This window comes from Pecten maximus, chromosome 3, assembly GCF_902652985.1.
Source record: "Pecten maximus chromosome 3, xPecMax1.1, whole genome shotgun sequence".
Classification (NCBI taxonomy): domain Eukaryota; kingdom Metazoa; phylum Mollusca; class Bivalvia; order Pectinida; family Pectinidae; genus Pecten; species Pecten maximus.
Window position 1 is genome coordinate 26,490,382 of NC_047017.1, and position 14,693 is coordinate 26,505,074.

Sequence of the window (14,693 nt, forward strand, 5' to 3'; positions counted from 1 at the left end):
ATATTTCCTGTGTTCTCGATATTAAACAAAAGGTGAATACAATTTCTGTGGTTTTATCCTCTCAATGAAAGCATTACTTGACTTAAGACCGCCAAAATTACATATCAAGTCCATTAGTTTTTAGGATACTTTTCTGGATTATCCAATTCACCACTTTGTTTTTAAGTTAAAATTTGATAATACTTTTTATTAAAGATTGCACAAGACAATATTTTATAGTACACTTATATCAAAATATCATAGATAGATGGAAGTCAAGTCATAGACAGATGGAAACCTAGTTATAGTTAGATGGAATCTAGTTATAGTTAGATGGAATCTAGTTATAGTTAGATGGAATCTAGTTATAGTTAGATGGAATCTAGTTATAGTTAGATAGAATCTAGTTATAGTTAGATAAAATCTAGTTATAGTTAGATAGAATCTAGTTATAGTTAGATAGAATCTAGTTATATAGTTAGATGGAATCTAGTTATAGTTAGATGGAATCTAGTTATAGTTAGATGGAATCTAGTTATAGTTAGATAGAATCTAGTTATAGTTAGATGGAATCTAGTCACAGAGCAACGTACGAACTTTTGAAGTGAAGCAATTCAAGGTAGAAAATGATCATTTTATAAGGTATACACCATAGGGTGCATTCGTACACATCTCAATGCATTTCTATAAGAAAGTCTAATGCATAGATTACTACGAAGGGAAATAACTCCTCCATAGTTCAACTACATGTACTGTTCTCCCTAGATGATGTTTTCCTTTACGATAGTTAAACTTAATCAGATGTTATCTGTTTTTCTCAATGCGGAAACTGGATTAATCTATGTGTTGATACAACTTGCATGCACGTAACACCTTTAATATTTACCTGTAAACAGGTTAAAGTGTGGATATCCCACACTCGGAATACCCTCGCTGTTGACAGACTAATTAGGTGCTGATCTCGTTCATTACAACAAATATCTACTATTGTAAATAAATGTCCCATCAGTTTTCCTGGAATATAAATAAATAGCAATAATAAGTTAGGAATGACAAATAGTTATCCTTAAAAATTAAATACTTCTGTTCTTGATTGTAGGTCGTGATGATATACCTACCTGTAGGGCGTGAGGATATACCTACCTGTAGGGCGTGAGGATATACCTACCTGTAGGGCGTGAGGATATATCTACCTGTAGGACGTAAGGATAAACCTACCTGTAGGACGTGAGGATATACCTGCCTGTAGGGCGTGAGGATATACCTACCTGTAGGGCGTGAGGATATACCTACCTGTAGGACGTAAGGATAAACCTACCTGTAGGACGTGAGGATATACCTGCCTGTAGGGCATGAGGATATACCTACCTGTAGGGCGTGAGGATATACCTACCTGTAGGGCGTGAGGATATATCTACCTGTAGGACGTAAGGATAAACCTACCTGTAGGACGTGAGGATATACCTGCCTGTAGGGCGTGAGGATATACCTACCTGTAAGGCGTGAGGATATACCTACCTGTAGGACGTAAGGATATACCTACCTGTAGGACGTGAGGATATACCTGCCTGTAGGGCGTAAGGACATACCTACATGTAGGGCGTGATGATATACCTACCTGTAGGACGTAAGGATATACCTATAGGACGTGAGAACATACCAGTAGTACGTAAGGATGTGTCTATCTGTAGGATATGATAACAATACTGTAGGATGTGAGGATATACATGTAGGAGGTAATGATGTACCTACCTGTAGGACGTGAGAACATACCTGTAGGTCATTAGGATATACCTACCTGTAGGACGTGAGAAGATGTGGGGGTGCCAGACCCTGATCACCTTGTCCACTCCTCCGGTTGCTATGATGTTAGCCTTGGCACAGTACGAGAAGCAGTTAACCCCCTTGTGTATGTTAACACCCCTGATTTCTCTGCAAAATGAATAAGTGAAAAAAATAAATCAATAATAAATTGAAATAGGTTAACTTCCCACGCGACAACAAGAACGACGTTAGTTACCTATAATGACGGTACGATCTGTGAGTGGTACATGTACTCGTAAGGACTGTCGGTATTTAATGGATAAGTTTGCGAATATCAACAGCATTTTAAAGTCAATAATATCATTTTAGACGGAAAGTAAATTTTAATAATGGAGTGAAAGAGTAAAGCACTGTTACGTAGAGCATTATTTCCGATAAATGTAGATATTTTGTGTAGAGGCGTGTGTGTCTGTGGGGGTTGTGTATGTGTAGAGGCGTGTGTCTGTGGGGGTTGGGTATGTGTAGAGGTGTGTGTCTGTGGGGGTTGTGTATGTGTAGAGGCGTGTGTCTGTGGGGGTTGGGTATGTGTAGAGTGTGTGTATGTGGGGTTGTGTGAATGTATAGAGGCGTGTGTATGTGGGGTTGTGTGTATGTGTAGAGGCGTGTGTATGTGGGGCTGTGTGTATGTGGGGTTGTGTGTATGTGTAGAGGCGTGTGTCTGTGAGGCTGTGAGTGTGTGTAGAGGTGTACTGTGTCTGTGGGGATGTGGGGATGTATAGAGGTGTCTGTATGTGGGGTTGTGTGTATGTGTAGAGGCGTGTGTCTGTGGGGCTGTGAGTGTGTGTAGAGGTGTACTGTGTCTGTGGGGATGTGTGTATGTGTAGAGGCGTGTGTATGTGGGATTGTGTGTATGTGTAGAGTGTGTGTATGTGGGGTTGTGTGAATGTGTAGAGTGTGTGTATGTGGGGGTTGTGTGTATGTGTATAGGCATGTGTATGTGGGGGTTGTGTGTATGTGTAGAGGTGTGTGTATGTGGGGTTGTGTGAATGTGTAGAGGTGTGTGTATGTATGGGGTTGTGTGTATGTGTAGAGGTGTGTGTCTGTGGGGTTGTGTAGAGGTGTAGAGGCGTGTGTATGTGGGGATTGTGTATAGGTGTAGAGGCGTGTGTATGTGGGGGTTGGGTGTATGTGTATAGTGTGTCTATGTGGGGTTGTGTGAATGTGTAGAGGTGTGTGTATGTTGGGGTTGTGTGTATGTGTAGAGATGTGTGTATGTGGGGGTTGTGTGTACGTGTAGAGGTGTGTGTATGTGGGGTTGTGTATAGGTGTAGAGGTGTGTGTATGTGGGGGTTGTGTGTACGTGTAGAGGTATGTGTCTGTGGGGTTGTGTGTATGTGTAGAGGTGTGTGCATGTTGGGGCTGTGTGAATGTGTAGAGGTGTGTATCTGTGGGGCTGTGAGTGTGTGTAGAGGTGTACTGTGTCTGTGGGGATGTGTGTATGAGTAGAGGTGTGTGTATGTTGGGTTATGTGTATGTGTAGAGTGTATGTATGTGGGGTTGTGTGTATGTATAGAGGTGTCTGTATGTGGGGTTGTGTGTATATGTAGAGGCGTGTGTCTGTGGGGCTGTGAGTGTGTGTAGAGGTGTACTGTTTCTGTGGGGATGTGTGTATGTGTAGAGGCGTGTGTATGTGGGGTTGTGTGTATGTGTAGAGTGTATGTATGTGGGGTTGTGTGAATGTGTAGAGTGTGTGTATGGGGGGTTGTATGTATGTGTAGAGGTGTGTGTATGTAGGGTATGGTGTGTGTGTAGAGGTGTGTGTATGTGGGGTTGTGTGTATGTGTAGAGGCGTGTGTCTGTGGGGCTGTGAGTGTGTGTAGAGGTGTACTGTGTCTGTGGGGATGTGTGTATGTATAGAGGTGTGTGTATGTGGGGTTGTGTGTATGTGTAGAGGCGTGTGTCTGTGGGGCTGTGAGTGTGTGTAGAGGTGTACTGTGTCTGTGGGGATGTGTGTATGTATAGAGGTGTGTGTATGTGGGGTTGTGTGTGTGTGTAGAGGTGTACTGTGTCTGTGGGGATGTGTGTATGTATAGAGGTGTGTGTATGTGGGGTTGTGTGTATGTGTAGAGGCGTGTGTCTGTGGGGCTGTGAGTGTGTGTAGAGGTGTACTGTGTCTGTGGGGATGTGTGTATGTGTAGAGGCGTGTGTATGTGGGGGTTGTGTGAATGTGTAGAGGTGTGTGTATGTGGGGGTTGTGTGTATGTGTAGAGTTGTGTGTATGTGGGGTTGTGTAGAGGTGTAGAGGCGTGTGTATGTGGGGGTTGTGTGTATGTGTAGAGGTGTGTGTCTGTGGGGGTTGTGTGTATGTGTAGAGGTGTGTGTCTGTGGGGGTTGTGTGTATGTGTAGAGGTGTGTGTATGTGGGGTTGTGTAGAGGTGTAGAGGTGTGGGTCTGTGGGGGCTGTGTGTATGTGTAGAGGTGTGCGTCTGTGGGGTTGTGTGAATGTGTAGATGCGTGTGTCTGTGGGGGTTGTGTGTATGTGTAGTGGTGTGTATCTGTTGGGGTTGTGTGTATATGTAGAGGCGTGTGTCTGTGGGGATGTGTGTATGTGTAGATGCGTGTGTCTGTGGGGGTTGTGTGTATGTGTAGTGGTGTGTATCTGTTGGGTTGTGTGTATATGTAGAGGCGTGTGTCTGTGGGGTTGTGTGTATGTGTAGAGGTGTGTGTATGTGGGGGTTGTGTGTATGTGTAGAGTTGTGTGTATGTGGGGTTGTGTAGAGGTGTAGAGGCGTGTGTATGTGGGGGTTGTGTGTATGTGTAGAGGTGTGTGTCCTTGGGGGTTGTGTGTATGTGTAGAGGTGTGTGTCTGTGGGGGTTGTGTGTATGTGTAGAGGTGTGTGTATGTGGGGTTGTGTAGAGTGTGTAGAGGTGTGCGTCTGTGGGGTTGTGTGAATGTGTAGATGCGTGTGTCTGTGGGGGTTGTGTGTATGTGTAGTGGTGTGTATCTGTTGGGGTTGTGTGTATATGTAGAGGCGTGTGTCTGTGGGGATGTGTGTATGTGTAGATGCGTGTGTCTGTGGGGGTTGTGTGTATGTGTAGTGGTGTGTATCTGTTGGGTTGTGTGTATATGTAGAGGCGTGTGTCTGTGGGGATGTGTGTATGTGTAGAGATGTGTGTATGTGGGGGTTGTATGTATGTGTAGAGGTGTGTGTATGTAGGGTATGGTGTGTGTGTAGAGGTGTGTGTATGTGGGGTTGTGTGTGTGTGTGTGTAGAGGTGTGTGTATGTGGGTGTTGTGTGTATGTGTAGAGATGTGTGTATGTGGGATTGTGTATGTGTAGAGTGTGTGTATGTGGGGGTTGTGTGTATGTGTAGAGATGTGTGTATGTGGGGTGGGGTGTATGTGTAGAGGTGTGTGTCCGTGGGGATTGTGTGGTTCTAACACTTTCTATACTTACTGATCATCATACAACCGCTCAACCTCCTCCAACACAAACGATTGTCGACTGTGGGGAGAGCAGGAACCAAAACATCGTAACTCCGGGAAGTACTTTATGCTTAGTACCCAATCGTGGTGAAGCTTTCTCTTTGCTATGGGACTGCAACCAATCAAAACACACTTTACTTACCCAGACATCGCCGGATATTACTGAGAAACAATGCATTTTTTAAAATAATGAACATTTAGTTGAAGAATTTTATTAACAATTGTATTCTTTATATTCACAAACTTATTTAAAATGACATCCTGCGGAATTTACCATACATGTCATATTAAACCGTACATGTACTTCATATTTGTTGCTTACTCGTAAAATTCTTCAAGAAAAAAAACACACAACATACTGTAATGGGACAGTAACTGACTTGATTTACTCTTCATTATATTGTTTACTTCGTTATAATGACTAACACGTTATACTGACTGTGTGAGTTTTTCTGGGTCGATCGGGTAGTTCTGTGGTAGGTTGATGTTGCCCCGTTTGTCGTTCTTAGAACTCTTGGTATTGAGGTCCTTGGCCACAAGTCTCATAGCGTTTACGTAACCCTGGTCGTCGCCGAAGAGGATTAGGTCCTCGTGCGCAGGGGAAGTGTTTGTCACGTGGGTTATGCATTGAGGAGAATTTTCAAAAGGTTTTATTGAGTATATTTGCTGAAAAATCAATTTGGACATAAATCTTAATGTTATTTTGTCGTGTAATGCACAAAACATGTTAAAGAAATTGCATTATGATTCAATCTAATTTAATTTACGAGATATCTTAGTTGAAAAACATTCCTCAGTTTCCTGATGTATGCATTGACTGCTTAATTTTGACTGCGTATACTTTATTAGAATACACATAGTGGCCTCCAATGCCAACATAGTATATATATATATATACATCACTAACGGCACATTTCAAACGTCTCCAAAAATCATATAGTGCGCTATTGCTGTCTACATCAACATATACCTTTTGTCTATACCCCTTGATAAGAACCTACCTGATTTTTGCCCTTTGATCTACTGTCCCAGATTAGGATGCTTCGTTCTGTACACGTGACTGTCCGTCGTATTCCCGGGAGATAGTCACACCCTGTCACCCATGCTGGCTCCTGCAACATAGCACATACAGTTACAGGGAAATATCCAGTTCAACCCACGGGATCACTAGCATGACGTTACAGGAAAATATCCGGTTCAACCCACGGGATTAGTAACATAACGTCACAGGAAAATATCCAGTTCAACCCACGGGATCACTAGCATGACGTCACAGGAAAATATCCAGTTCAACCCACGGGATCACATGCTAGCATGACGTTACAGGAAAATGTCCAGTTCAACCCACGGGATCAGTAACATAACGTTACAGAAAAATATTTATTTCAACCCACGGGATCAGTAACATAACGTTACAGGAAAATATCCAGTTCAACCTGTGGGATCAGTAATATGGCGTTCCCTGAACAAGAAGTCGCTATGCTGGACAGGATAGTATTAATTATCTTTTCTATTACACAAGTACAAACAATAACAGTCTTCTTTCCTTTGTGTTTTACATCTCTGTCTGAATCCCGATTGCGATCTATTCAGTAGAACGTATACAACATGATGGTACAAATGTATCTATCTGTTCACCGCGTATCAAAACAGAGTCAGTGATGTTAGTATTTCTCGTTTCCCTGTCGGAATAGGATCGGAAGTGTGTGCTGATGACGTAATAACCTTTGTGACGTCATAATTTCAACAATGACAATCGCAAACTATCTCCCTGGGAATGGGGGTTTATTCTATACTGAATGTAGAATGTGTTGACGATAACGCGACACATACGTATTTACTGAGAAGACATGTTTTCGAGAATCTTGATATAGATACAACAACAATGCTTTATTTGATTGCTTTCAATTCATTGTCTACTTAGGAAGTAAATGCAGTGGAAATGATCTGTGTTGAACACCAGCGATCACGTAGCTCAAATGGTGACGATGTCCGTTTAGATTTCGGAGGCCTCGAGTTCGAGTCCCGGTCTGGTCATGGCACTTCTATACCATCACATCAAATCCTTTAATTGGTCACAAATATTGTAGGATTATTAGTTTTGAAATAACACACGGTCTATATGGCCCCTGGTTGTCGATTCCAAAGGCGTTTTGAGGCGTCAAGGGAAAGTCATTTAAAGACTTTTTTTATTGAAAAAGTCTATCACCCTGATATTTGTACTCATTTTTGTACTAATATTTGTACTGAACATGCTGTGAAAATCCAGTATATATACCTCTCGATTAACTTGAATGTAAATTTTGCGCTATCATTTCAAATTACTTGTTTGCGAAAAAAGTGTTACAGCAGCAACACCACAAACAATATAGTTTTATAGACCCCCCCAGATAGATGTCGTAAAAAACGTATGCGATTTATAAAACTGGAGAACTATCGATGAAATCCATAGCTAAATTAACCTCGTTATGACGTTATCCGACGACACAACGGAGAGTATAATGTTATTCACACGATTTGTACATAAGTTCAGTTTCCGGGTGATAGACTTTTTCAGTACAAAAATGAGTACAAATATCAGGACAAATATCAGTACAAATATGAGTACAAAAATCAGGACAAATATCAGTACAAATATCAGAACAAATATGAGTACAAAAATCAGGACAAATAGCAGTACCAATATCAGTACAAATTTATCAGTGCAAATATCAGTACAAATATGAATACAAATATCAGGATAAATGTGAGTACAAATATCAGTACAAATATGAATATAAATATCAGGACAAATATCAGTACAAATATGAATACAAATATCAGGAAAAATATCAGTACATATATATCAGTACAAATACCAGTGCAAATATACCAGGACAAATATCAGTACACATATATCAGTGCAGATACCAGTGCAAATATATCAGTGCAAATATGAGTACAAATATCAGGATAAATATCAGTACAATTATCAGTACAAATATCAGTACATATATCAGTGCAAATGCCGCAATAATTTACATACATGTATATATATAGGGACTACATGAAAGAACTTTGTATATCTAATTAAAATTGATATGAAAGGAATTATAAGGTATTATATATCTTGGCCAGTTATGAACGAGTGTTGCTGACGCATTGAAGGATTGGCGAGAAGACAAAGATTAAACGTACAGATCTATCGATTAAACATTTTGGTACGCTAACACGTTATTAACTTAAGGGCAATGGCAGAGTATGACCGCTATGTAACCCGGATATTGCCTAATAATGTGTAATGTACCTGTGGCCAGTGTGAATAATTCTTTAAACTGTGATACATTTGAATGAAGAATTAAAAATTAAAAAAAAAAAAAAAGTAAAAATCAATCAAGTTTAATATCAATAAATGACCAGATTAAAACAGAACGTTCTTCATACATAGACAGTCCGGGATCAATTCTTAAAGTATGATGTACATATATAGGTATGATACGTTTTATAAATTAAACTTATCCATTATATAGAACACTGATATCCAGAATAAAACATAAACTATTGCATTTACAACATTATGCTGGAAGATATTGTTCCACGGTAATATTGGATGTCAGCCGGAAGTCTCTACGGGGGGTTCCACACTGTCCTTTTTCCGCTTCGGTTTCGGTGCTGTCTCCTCAAGTTCCGCATCTGATATTGTCATCCACGGCTGATACTTCACCTCAGATATTGACGGCCGATCTTCAAACATGTACGTAAAGAGAAATAAGATAAGATCCTGACATTTTTCGGTTGCACCTTTCCAGCAGAACTCCATCTTCTTGTGCTCCGCTAGCATGGCCTTGTTTCCGCGTGCTTCGTCAAATGGCATTGTCCCAGTAACCATAATGAAGAGGACTGCGCCCATAGCCCAAACGTCCGATTTGCGGGGGTCGTACGGCCGCCCTTTAAGTATCTCGGGGGCAACGTAAGACTTAGATCCACAAAATGTTTTGCTTAGGTGGTTTGGACCAAGGTTGTCCTTCACAAACCCGAGGTCACCGATTTTAACGCTGTAGTTGGAGTCCAGCAGTATGTTCTCAAGCTTAAGATCCCGATGTGCAATGGCTTTCGAATGTAGATACTCCACAGCTGAACAAGCTTGTTCAAACCAATGACGGGCTAACACTTCATGCAGGGGGCCATACTTCTGAACATAGCGTAACAAGTCTCCACGTGCAGCGTATTCCAGGATGAAATATGTACGGGAGGTGTCCTCAAACATCTCATAAATCTTAATGATGTGCGGATGATCCAGTCGAGGCCATACTGTTTTCTCCTTCGGTAAAAACCTCAATAAGTAGTCTTTAGGGGCGACTTTCTGATTCAGAACTTTCACGGCTACACGCTTTTCCTGACGATGTAGACTAAAAGCCAGTTTGACTGTGGAGTAACTACCGGAACCGAGTGTTTTCTTCACGAGGAACCCTCTTTGAGCCAGAACAGCGCGGTATGTGAGCTTCCGGGCACCTTCTTCGGTCTGCCCCAAAAGCTTACTACTCGGTTTTATTCGTTCCACTTCGTTCTTGAGTTTGTCGAGTTCCGCTAAAAGGATTTCATCATCAGTTTCGGCGGTTGGACCGTAGCAGTTTTCTTCTGCCGTCGCCATGACTTCGCCAAGACCTGGGTCCCCACCTTAACCCTGCCGGTAACCAACCGCGGCGCTATGCAAACATTTTTAGCACGGAAACGAACCCGAGTTATTCAGGCTAATACCTTTCCCAAACCGATCGCTAAGGACATTTATTTATGACGTCATAATGCAAATATATCGCTGACGTCACACAAAAAAATACGACACAATGCCATCACGTCAGAAATTCAGTCGCTATTCCAGAGGAGTTTTCCGAGCCTAGACCTTAAAAAAGGATTTTTTTTCTCGTGCATTCTCTCTCTTTCACATCACCCACAGAGAACATGGTTTTGAAATTCTCTCCGCAGATTGACTTCAGGATGAACTAGAGAAATGAATCACATTTATGTTAGTGTACCTCAATATTGTACCCTAAATGACTGTAGATAGGAATTCGAGAGTACAATATTTTTCCCAAACAAGTATACTCACATTTATGTCTATACAGCTCACCAGTCGTAGCTGAAAATATAACAGCACATGTTTCAATGGATATGTTTAATGAAGTTTACAGTATAATTCACTACAATATCTAGATCATAGTAAAAAGATATGAGCATAATAAGTGAATCAGGAAAAGTAATAAATGTCACAAACATATTTTTTCCTGTGAGAGGAGGAGGAAAAGAGGGTTGGGGAGGAGGTGTAGATTTGAGATTGATTTTGATATTCTAGATATTAGCTTCTTTTCAGTACAGCGCTAGCATAGCCCGGATCTGCCAATACCCAACCTTGTTTAATGTGTTTCTGCGAAGCGCTGACGTGGTTTTTCGGAGACGGTATATAATTCCCAACCCTATGTCCCAGGCCCGATACCTACCTTACTACTCCACACAGCTATGGCGCCTTTCTGTGAGGCCGTGATGTAGCTGTCCAGAGACGGTATATATCGGATACATTGCACAGTGTCCCGTCGTGTCTTGTCACCTGTACGTGTTAGAAGTACCAGACGTTAAAAAGTTGGTGACATATAAAAAAAAAGTTGGTGACATATCATCAGGAAATTGGTGACATATCATCAGAAAATTGAATGCTGAACATCTCAGAAATCCATCGTGGTCAGTAGGCCGACGTGATAAATGTATTTAAACTTACCGGCCGCCTCGCCGACCCGTCGGCGTTTTGAGACAGTGAAAACGCTAACTTCTTCCCCTAGAACGATTTCCTCGCTCTCTTCGGCGCTCGACTGGAAATATCCGAACAGCTGCAAAACAAGGACGCAACTCAATTTATTGTACCACATGATGTATATCAAACTTTGTTAATACAATAATGATATCAGAATCAATTTTAATGTTATCGTAGACGACATTGGCTCGTAAAGCCGAACCAAGGTAAACATTAAAACAGGCGAAAAAATTCGTATTACACAGGGGAGACAACTAAGTCCCTAAGATTATACCCGGATGTGCAACATGGCGCAACTGATCAACATATGTTCATGGCGGCTTCCGTGTAAGATAATGCCAGTTAAAATTTTATAACAGGATATGCTTACCTCGCTCCAGTCGACTTTTGCGTCTGGGTTGGTAGAGATCTTACGGTAAATAGCTTTCAAGTCCGTGTTCTTCACATCAGTTCCGAACAGCGAACGGATAGCATCACAGAACTGGTCAAATCGGAGGCTCTCTGGAACACAACAGAACACATCAAATATATATTGGAAAGTGTCTATATTTCGAACACAATCGATCTGGTCAAAGTAATCTTCAATTTGAGGCCTAAAAAGCAGTTCATTCAATGTGCACGGGAAGTCTAAAGTTTGAGACAATGTGAAACTGTCCAAGTTCACTTTACACAGACCACAGGGACATGAGACATTGTTACAGTCAAAGTGTAATGGAGTTTTCTCTTGTGTGTAAAGCACATTTTCAGACTTTGGAGAGGGGGAGGGCACTGAGGGTATAATTTTTACCAAATTTTAACAACAAAAAAACAGAATCGTGTTAATCTATATAAGCACTGTCCAGTCTATTTTAAGACTTGGCAGTGTTCCGTGATAACTGTATGAACTGATATGCCCTCGTATAAGTCGATGATCCGGCGACGTGGGTGACGTTATGAGCTAATCTGCCTCTCACAATAATGCTTTTAGTCCCTAATCGGCATGCTACCAGCTGCAAGCATTACAATAAGATTTACTAGTTTGTATTACGGCCCAGAGAGGTAAAATGTCGTTTTTACCGCTAGGCGACACAAACAGCATCACCTGCTGTAGACTAAGCCCGCGTGATGTACACGACGCTGTGTAGACCGACTCCCTGTAACCAGGTGCCAGTGGTTGAGAATTGTTACGACGTCCCTTATCATAAATATGCACTAAAATGAAAAGTTGTCTCTCATTTCCGTGGATATTATGTAAATGTAAACTAGATATGCATATATTATACATTGTATTGAGTGTGTATAGATTTTTACAGTTATGAAGAGAATGAAGACTCCTCCCCTGCCCTCACTAATATATCCAGACTTGGGAGGTAAATATCTACATAAAAATATACAACAAAACTCCAAGGCGAGACAAATTTATGGAGTTTTATCATCTTATCAACATACCATAATCACATTTTCTGAATAATGTTATATGTTTACATGAATTAACGCATGATAAGTTGTTAAAGTAATGTATTGACCTTGGTGTGCTATGGTTTATGTACATTTTCCCTGCCACTTGACACCCCGAAACACAGTTTGGTGAGGATCACATCAGCAGTTCCTGAGGTTAGCTAGTTACATTGCATTGGTTGTGCGACGCGACGGGATGCGACGAACATGGGTAACACTATATGCCTCACCCCCTGCCCACTTTATGGTTGGGCATAAACAAAAAGAAAAAAAAACTACAAAAACATTATATGAAAAAATAAAAATTTCCGCAAGGCATATCAGCATTCATAGGCTTCTTCAGAGGGACTGGTCCACCTAAACACTAGTCCTCCTGATAAAAAACCTATAAAGACAGGAAGGTCTGAGAAAAAGTAATGGATTTTTCTAATACATTTATGTATATAGTTTTAGACATGAAGAAGTAACTTTTTACCTACCCTATCTTGATCAACATTGATATAATTACTTCTTTTAAATTAAACTGGATTAAAATTTAAATACATGTAGAAAGGATACACGGTGTTGTTTTACGTGGTTATCCATGTACTTGCTCTACAAAGTGTCATACTTAACAACAAAATAAGAGAATACATGTACATGTATTTTATATAAAAAAAAAACCTGTTACATACCAGACCTAAGTTGTGAAAAATGTCAGATTCCATTATAAACCACTGCTAATAATGTTGTTTTTCCCGCAAAATGACGCCAAGAGACAAAGGAGCAAAAAGCGGAAAGAAAACACCGACCAAACAAGTCAAGGTGATAGAGACGAGATATGATCCCGTCAGCAATGTTTTTTCACGATATACCCTCTCCCCCTTAACAATCGGATTTCATCAATGCCACCTTACTTAACATAAACCTTCCTTTACAGGTTTTACATACATCAAAATACACATTTATCGCAATAAACTGCATAGTGCGATGTGGTTCGGTATCCAACATCAACATCAGGATCAGAACCCTTACCTTCGGCTTAAACATGCATTTACTCACTATCAGCATAATAAAACTGTGACATGAGGTATTGTTTTCAAACAATGAAAACAATATCATCTCGGACAGGATAATGGACCGCGAGAGGTACAATCCAAATGCCACTGTGACATGACATTTAAGTGGAATAACACTGTAAAGAGACCCACAAACTGGTCTAATACAGGAAGAGCTGTCGTAAAACTAATATAGCAGATTATCCAGCGGGGACCATCAACAAAAAGATCCGTTCAATCAGAAATAAAAACAGTATATCCACCAGAACCAATGAAAACATATCAAACGGGATACATCCCAAGCACGTGAACCGGAAGTGAATCTTACTGATGGAGTCCAAATGCTCTCGCAGAGCATGTCCTCTTTGACGACGTTCTCGGCGTTCCCTTTTCCGAGGACTGTGGAATGGGACGGGGTCCATCCACACCATCTGCATCGTCGGACGAAATGTCCAATCCGGAGGATGGTACCGTACGTAGTGACGAATCGTACCTTAATTAGAAATACTGCACGTGTCTGTACGTATACTCTGATCCTATCCATCCGGCCATGGTTCGAGGGGAGCTCCCCAGGATCGTAAGAATCTATAAAGCTATTCACTCAAGGTCGTTGTTTATCCATCTCTCTAATTCAATATGCATTAATATACTGTAGGGGGTGCTCTATTTAATATGAGACCCACCACATGATCGCGCTCCTCTAGTAGCGATTCTCATGTATTGAGTAATTGAATGGTGTTTGTTCGTACAGCACATGTAGACAATGATAAGTACGGCATTACTCCGTCGGGAATAGTGTTATACATACGCCGATTGAATTGAATTAAAGTTCTGTGTACAAACTTTGGAAGACCTCTCGAGCATGCGACACGGCTAAACGTAGAGGGTTGGCACTCGAACACAAAGACATGACCCCCTGCAAACTGTCTATCGGAGTGATAGCGGAGACGGGTGGGGGTCTTATGATAAACAATCTGTCCTAACCAGGTTGCCGACAAAAGCCCCTACGGAGATGCGCCGTGGGGGACACGACATAGTGACGATAGACCACGCCCCATGGAAAGCGGGGTCTAGTCCACACAGGTGCGTGTAGCTGTCAGGTCAACCTACTGTTGCCTTGTCGATATTCTAGGTTCTGAAGATAAGAATTATGATTTGGGTGGAAGAGAATGAAGAATAACTAAATTAAATGTTTAAAAAAACATAA

At 41.1% G+C, this 14,693-nt stretch overlaps 2 protein-coding genes across 5 annotated transcripts in view; both read right to left on the reverse strand.

Annotated features, from left to right (window-relative positions):
* The window catches only part of LOC117323731 (WD repeat-containing protein 64-like), a 53,778-nt gene that overhangs the window by 26,720 nt on the left and 12,365 nt on the right, over positions 1–14,693 (reverse strand). For all 4 annotated transcript variants that reach the window (XM_033879155.1, XM_033879154.1, XM_033879153.1 and 1 more), the window contains exons 2-10: positions 11,383–11,513; positions 10,980–11,088; positions 10,705–10,811; positions 10,317–10,346; positions 6,232–6,342; positions 5,670–5,896; positions 5,202–5,342; positions 1,778–1,911; positions 866–993 (exon numbers count right to left, since the gene is read on the reverse strand). In XM_033879155.1, coding sequence (XP_033735046.1) covers positions 866–993; positions 1,778–1,911; positions 5,202–5,342; positions 5,670–5,896; positions 6,232–6,342; positions 10,317–10,346; positions 10,705–10,811; positions 10,980–11,088; positions 11,383–11,513 — 1,118 coding nt within the window. The remainder of the gene's footprint in view (positions 1–865; positions 994–1,777; positions 1,912–5,201; positions 5,343–5,669; positions 5,897–6,231; positions 6,343–10,316; positions 10,347–10,704; positions 10,812–10,979; positions 11,089–11,382; positions 11,514–14,693) is intronic.
* On the reverse strand, positions 7,905–10,012 carry LOC117323732 (testis-specific serine/threonine-protein kinase 3-like). The gene has a single exon (XM_033879156.1). It carries the CDS (start codon positions 9,858–9,860, stop codon positions 8,823–8,825), a length of 1,038 nt encoding a protein of 345 aa, XP_033735047.1. The 5' UTR covers positions 9,861–10,012; the 3' UTR covers positions 7,905–8,822.

Bases quoted from the DNA above. Each gene is read 5' to 3' on its own strand.
- LOC117323732 (XM_033879156.1), bottom strand. From the start codon at position 9,860: ATGGCGACGGCAGAAGAAAACTGCTACGGTCCAACCGCCGAAACTGAT.